The sequence below is a fragment of the Malaya genurostris genome, chromosome 2 (genome assembly GCF_030247185.1).
Source record: "Malaya genurostris strain Urasoe2022 chromosome 2, Malgen_1.1, whole genome shotgun sequence".
NCBI lineage: Eukaryota > Metazoa > Arthropoda > Insecta > Diptera > Culicidae > Malaya > Malaya genurostris.
The window spans coordinates 341794589-341801625 of record NC_080571.1 but is presented as its reverse complement, the minus strand read 5'-3'; the positions used below and the strand labels follow the sequence as shown (position 1 = coordinate 341801625).

At 41.7% G+C, this 7037-nt stretch overlaps 1 protein-coding gene across 1 annotated transcript; it reads left to right on the top strand.

Annotated features, from left to right (window-relative positions):
• The first annotated feature begins 254 nt into the window (after positions 1 to 254).
• LOC131431855 (uncharacterized) lies at positions 255 to 3943 on the top strand. Its single transcript, XM_058597767.1, has 6 exons — positions 255 to 284; positions 341 to 514; positions 574 to 1369; positions 1424 to 3201; positions 3256 to 3455; positions 3654 to 3943. Exons 2-6 carry the CDS (start codon positions 378 to 380, stop codon positions 3758 to 3760), a joined length of 3018 nt encoding a protein of 1005 aa, XP_058453750.1. The 5' UTR covers positions 255 to 284; positions 341 to 377; the 3' UTR covers positions 3761 to 3943.
• The last annotated feature ends 3094 nt before the right edge of the window (positions 3944 to 7037 follow it).

Here is a 7037-nt window from a genome sequence, read left to right as displayed (position 1 = left end):
TTTCGACAAATCATTATTTCGAGAGGCTCAAACGCAAAAACAACTTCCAGCGTTTTTTCAACTACAACATCATAAAATTCAGACTAAGAAAAGTGTTGGTTTCTTTAAATTTGGGTTCTAAAGACTTTTCATTCCGTTGTGCTTCGATTTCTTATCACTTCTATATACAGATTTTCAATACAGATTTTTGAGCTCACGATACAGATTTACAGATTTTTTTTCTGAAAAATGCAGATTTAAATGTGGCAACCCTGTATATACAGTGTTTGCTTTGCGAAAACCGCGTGTGTATAATCTTTCACAATACTTAAATCAAAAATTATTCCTTTATTTATTTCAGAACTTTGGTTGGAGATAGTTCTCTGTAGAACGAAACCATGAATATCATGAAGAAATGCGGGTTCTGCCAGCAGCCAGCGGAACTAATGTGTAGCCGCTGTCTGGAAGTGTATTGTTCCGTAGAGTGTCAAATCCGTGATTGGGCTGACCACAAAAAAGTGTGCATTATGATTCCGTAAGTTACATGCTACTGTGTGATGAATCATAATGATTTTTCCTTCTTTTCACCAACAGAAAATTGTATCCGAATGATAGTTATTTGGAAGTTCTAGCCGGTGGCGTAGCACTACCTCTGAGGAGTTCAACAGTCATTGAGCAAGCCACATCACGTATGTTGGCGATTGGCGGACGCTCATTAAAACCATTGCGAAAGCCCAACATTCCTCTCGGTACAGTAGAAGTTTCTGTCAACCGCGAAGCAACATCAACATTGACCGGTATTGAAAAGGGTACCATACACATGAAAGAACCGACTCATAATATTACCGTCATCGCTCCAACGTTCGACTGCGAAAAGCGGGTCTCGGCCATGAAAATAGAGGAAGTTTACCAGGAAGAAGCGAATATTACTAAATCGAATTCGAAACCAGACCTACCGGTATCTCCCCAATCACAATCGGAGCGTCCTCAATCTTTGGCTAAATTAAAATTAGAGGTTTTAAAAAACCATCAAATGATGACAAAGACAAACGAAAAGTTGTCATTAAATTCGAATCAGTCAAAGGATGTATGTTCTGGACCTATCGTCGCAGCAAATATGCCGAAATATTGGTTGGAACCTTTTCCTTTGGAAAAACAAGACGGAGAGCTGTTTGAAGTCATTGTTCAATGCCTTGTGAATGGCAATTCGAAGAGGCTTTGGGTAATCCTTGCATCTCATGAAGCCGTATGCGAAAAACTTCTGCGAGACATCCAAAGTCAACTGGTTCGAAATGGAGAACCAATCAAATACGAACAAATTGAGGTGAACGATATATTTGCCGCCCCTTACGAATGCGACTATTACTACAGAGTGATTGTTTTAGAGAAGGTGTGGGACGGGCGTATTTTGCATACATATTTTTTCATTGTAAATTTATTTTAGGTCAATTCTGCGAAAAGTTTGGTAAAAGTTCGTCTTATTGATTATGGAGACGAGATAATTTTACCCACGTCAGAGCTTCGAGCTCCATTACTTTTGATGAAAAATCTGCGCGCATTCGCATTTCAAATTGAAATTGTCAATTTGAATCGCCCTTTGGAATTATGTGAACGCATTCATGTTAAAGTAATCCGCTCCGAACAGGAATGTAAATTTGTGGAAATGGAGCAAACTCCCATTGAGAACCATTTGCTTGATATGCTGGGAAATGGAGAGGATAAATGTGGTAGCGGTGGAATCGTTTCTGTCCTATCGTCTAAAAAAGCTCTGGTTATGTTGTCATCGGTGGTAGTAAAACCAATCATGAAGATTCTCTTTACCCAACTGGTTGAAGTAGCACCCAATTTTCCAGTTGAAAATGATCCTAAGGTTTCAGAATTGTTTTGCATTAATTCCTCCGGCGCTGGCTGGTCCAGGGGATTGATCTTAGATCAGCATGAAAAAAATTATTTGGTATACACTGTTGACAATGGAACCATCGACTTGGTACTTAAAGATCAGCAAATTCGTACACTGTCGGATGAATACAAACAAAAACCCCGTCTGGTGGTTCAAATGGAAATAATAAGAGTGATCATGAACGAGGTGGAGTTCAAACGATTGTGTTATTTTCCTAGTTTTGCATTCGGTTTCGAACGTGTTAGTTACGATCAGCAGAAACGCTCGATGAAAGCTTTACTGAAAGACGCCGAAGGAAAGCGACCCCTCGCCGAAGTAGAATTTACCGAATTCGTGTGCGATTTAAAGAAAGTTGGCATCAACTATTGGCCCCACATTCCGCAGGATAAATGCGTTGTGAGGATTGCTTCTGTGCTGGACATCAGTTCAGTAATAATTTGTCCTCATGATAAAATTAATATTTATACTGATTTACTTCAAACGATGTTAACGGGATTGAAACCGCTTACTTCCGCTCCTGTGGTTAATGAAGTTATCATAGGGGTCGATGACATCATGATGCCTTATCGGGCTCGTGTGATGAAGAGCTTGCCATCGTCCGAGGTAGAATTGTTGGACCTCGACAACGGTAGCATAAAGCAGATACCATTCGGGAAGCTGTACGCAGCTAATAGCTTCATCAGTAATCTTCCAGTATTCACGATAAAAGTTCAAATTCGCGATATGAATGAGGCGAACGTAAGAGACAGAGCTATCGTGCTCGATCAACTGGATGCTTATAAATTGGATAAACGGAACTTCCGTTTGATGTTCGAGGGTGGCTCATATATGTACGGCGTCAAACTGATCGACGTGAATACAAACCGCTCGTTAGCCACAATGTTGATGGAACATCACGATAAAACCCTACACAAAATAGATGAAGAGGCACAGAAAGAACGTGCTGAAATTCAAGCATTTCAACAACGAATTGCACTATTGGAAAAATCAGTGCAGATTGCTTCTGAGACTGTAGAACAAATACAAAATATTTGCCAAGCATCTGAACCAACACCAAACAATTGCGAAGAAGCGCAAGGGAAGCAAATGGATATCGTTAAGACAAATATTGCAACTAAAATAACGATTAATGATTTGAAACTGATAGAACTACCTGCTGGTAGAAGCGACGTTAAGCTTACTATTTTAGATGACGGAGATTTGAAGCGGGGTCTTTTAACGGTTTGCGAGATGAACGAAGGGAATATTAATCGGTATTCAACTTTGACTGAGGAAGTTAATAAGCACGCTTCTCTTATAGGAGGAGATGGATACTGTCCAGAGTAAGATTTTGCGCTGATGGTGAAACAATCCAAATAACATTCCCATTTTTACAGAATCGACGAAATGTGCGTTGCAGTCTTCGACGCAGATAAGCTCTGGTATCGAGCAGTATGTATTATGAAATTGCCGGACGCTAGTTCTGTCGTACAGTTTATCGATTTTGGGAATGTGTCCTCAGTGAAGCGTGAGTCTATTCGAAGTTTGCCGAAAGCGCTTAGTTTTCCGTACGTTGCACACACTTGCACCGTTAAAGGTATTTGTATTGTTTCTTCACATTCATTCGATCAGTACCTACATTAAAAAAAACTCATTGTATTTTCAAACTTTCGCAAACAATTTAATCTATACTATCCTTTGTAGATTTTTAATTGTTTGGAAATCATCTTCCAATGATGTTTAAAATTTTATCAGCGAAAATAATCACATTTATTTCAATTCAATTTATTTTCAGATTTCACCAATGTACTGGATAAACTAGCCAACCAACAGTTAGAGCTAGGTTATGTGATTCCCCGAGAAATTCTATCGAAAGGAGAGGCGTATTCATTGATCTTTTAGATACTTATGACAAGAAAGACGTTACATATTTTGTTATACTCTTGACCGAGAGTTGTTCCTTTGGATAAGGAAAACCGTCTCGTTTTGTTTTGTTATAAACTCTATTTCATACTTTTTTTCTAAAATGTCGATGTGTTCTTGCGCGATTCAATTAATGAATTGAAATAAAGTGACATTGAATACTGTTGTAAATTCTTCTTGATCTGCGAAAATCCTATAGCTTTGAGCTGCTCTTGATATCCGGGAAACTACATCTCAGCAGTAATATAATCCTTAAAGGACTATTCACACATATCCGGTCCGGTTCAGTGCCGGCACGATACCGTGCACGGATACTGATATTATCATTCGTTTTCTATGTGCGCATTCACACCTATCCGGCACCGTGTCGTTTCAGTGCAGCTCGCCGTCAGTGTAGCGTCCGTCCGGCAAACTCAAATTCGTCGTCACCGATATTTTTTATTTTCACTGAAGTCAGTATGTCACTACTTTTGCTGTGCCGGAAAGGAAACGGCACGAGAGCGGAACGGAAGGGTTCCGACAAAAACAGAACACTGAAGGCACTTTCAGTGAACCGTTACGGATCTGAATAAGTGAATAGTCCTTAAGAATGCAGGGTCGATTTAGTAATTTCTTGCTTCAATATAACTGAAGGAAACGCGTAAATAGCTTTATTGCGTTAGCGGTATGTTGTTTTAAAACAACATGGCGCATTTTAAAGCTAATGAAAGTGTCTTACATTTACACTACAAATTATGTGTATGAGACTAGGTATTGTTTTGTCGTGAATACGACTTACTTTACTATAGGGTGCCTTTTCAAAATTAGCCATATGGAAGAATGGGCAGAACTTAATCGTGAATATCTCGACTTGTATTAAAGGCAGCAACATAATTCTTTCACCATTTCATCAAAAATGTGATCAGGAATTTACTATAATATTTTGAACAGTCCCTCCCCTCTCAGCAGGCCATTCAACTTTGTTGATTTTTGAGCGCTTGTTGAACGATATATTGCACGAAATATTCGTTCAATTTGCTGGAACGGTTTGTTGTTGTTTTTTCTCTTGCAAAAATAGTGTGAAAATTAAGTGTTACCTTTCCATAGAAAGAAAATTTGTTGTTATTCTACGTGAAGTAGAAGTATTGTGCAGGTATGTATTGTTAGTTTGAACAAATAAGTGGATAAAACTTCAGAAATTCTGCAGTAAAACTAGTCCAACGGGGCTCCAACTCCTCATGTTAAAAATGGCTCAACAATGGACCTCTGTCTGCCGGATTTGTTGAACGAAAAAAATGGCATTCGGTTCAACGGTCTGTTTCAAAATCGGCAAACGAAGGTCCCGTGTTGGCCCTCCGTTGAACGATTGATTGGACTTTCATTGGACCAATGATCCAACGTATTGGACCAATGAAGGACCACCGTTGAACGTTTTTTTTCTAAGTGGGGTGTGAGATAACCACAAACAACTCAAATATTAAGTTTTCTCAAATTTTGAAAACAACGCGGAAAACTCTTTACTTTTGCTTGGCTTTTTCGCAACTCTCATTTGGACTTCAGTCGTCAGGTGGAGCAGTCGGCAATGAAAGCAGACTTTTTGCGTGCTATAAAGCCTCAAACGCTTAGGTCGTGCTTTCATTTGGACTTCAATCGTCGGGAGCAGCGGTCGTCAATAATGAGAGCAGACCTTTAGCGTCGTGCCAAACCTCAAACGCTCAGGTCGTGCTCTCATTTGGACTTCAGTCGTCAGGTGGAGCAGTCGTCAACGAAAGCAGACCTTTTGCGTGGTAGAAAGCCTCAAACGCTTAGATCGTGCTTTCATTTGGACTTCAATCGTCGGGAGCAGCGGTCGTCAATAATGAGAGCAGACCATTAGCGTGGTGCCAAACCTCAAACGCTCAGGTCGTGCTCTCATTTGGACTTCAGTCGTCAGGTGGAGCAGTCGGCAATGAAAGCAGACCTTTTGCGAGGTATAAAGCCTCAAACGCTTAGGTCGTGCTTTCATTTGGACTTCAATCGTCGTGAGCAGCGGTCGTCAATAATGAGAGCAGACCATTAGCGTGGTGCCAAACCTCAAACGCTCAGGTCGTGCTCTCATTTGGACTTCAGTCGTCAGGTGGAGCAGTCGGCAATGAAAGCAGACCTTTTGCGAGGTATAAAGCCTCAAACGCTTAGATCGTGCTTTCATTTGGACTTCAATCGTCGTGAGCAGCGGTCGTCAATAATGAGAGCAGACCATTAGCGTGGTGCCAAACCTCAAACGCTCAGGTCGTGCTCTCATTTGGACTTCAGTCGTCAGGTGGAGCAGTCGGCAATGAAAGCAGACCTTTTGCGAGGTATAAAGCCTCAAACGCTTAGGTCGTGCTTTCATTTGGACTTCAATCGTCGTGAGCAGCGGTCGTCAATAATGAGAGCAGACCTTTAGCGTGGTGCCAAACCTCAAACGCTCAGGTCGTGCTCTCATTCGGACTTCAGTCGTCAGGTGGAGCAGTCGTCAATGAAAGCAGACCTTTTGCGTGGTAGAAAGCCTCAAACGCTTAGATCGTGCTTTCATTTGGACTTCAATCGTCGGGAGCAGCGGTCGTCAATAATGAGAGCAGACCATTAGCGTGGTGCCAAACCTCAAACGCTCAGGTCGTGCTCTCATTTGGACTTCAGTCGTCAGGTGGAGCAGTCGTCAATGAAAGCAGACCTTTTGCGTGGTAGAAAGCCTCAAACGCTTAGATCGTGCTTTCATTTGGACTTCAATCGTCGGGAGCAGCGGTCGTCAATAATGAGAGCAGACCATTAGCGTGGTGCCAAACCTCAAACGCTCAGGTCGTGCTCTCATTTGGACTTCAGTCGTCAGGTGGAGCAGTCGGCAATGAAAGCAGACCTTTTGCGAGGTATAAAGCCTCAAACGCTTAGGTCGTGCTTTCATTTGGACTTCAATCGTCGTGAGCAGCGGTCGTCAATAATGAGAGCAGACCTTTAGCGTGGTGCCAAACCTCAAACGCTCAGGTCGTGCTCTCATTCGGACTTCAGTCGTCAACGAAAGCAGACCTTTTGCGTGGTATAAAGCCTCAAACGCTTAGATCGTGCTTTCATTTGGACTTCAATCGTCGAGATCAGCGGTCGTCAATAATGAGAGCAGACCATTAGCGTGGTGCCAAACCTCAAACGCTCAGGTCGTGCTCTCATTTGGACTTCAGTCGTCAGGTGGAGCAGTCGGCAATGAAAGCAGACTTTTTGCGTGCTATAAAGCCTCAAACGCTTAGGTCGTGCTTTCATTTGGACT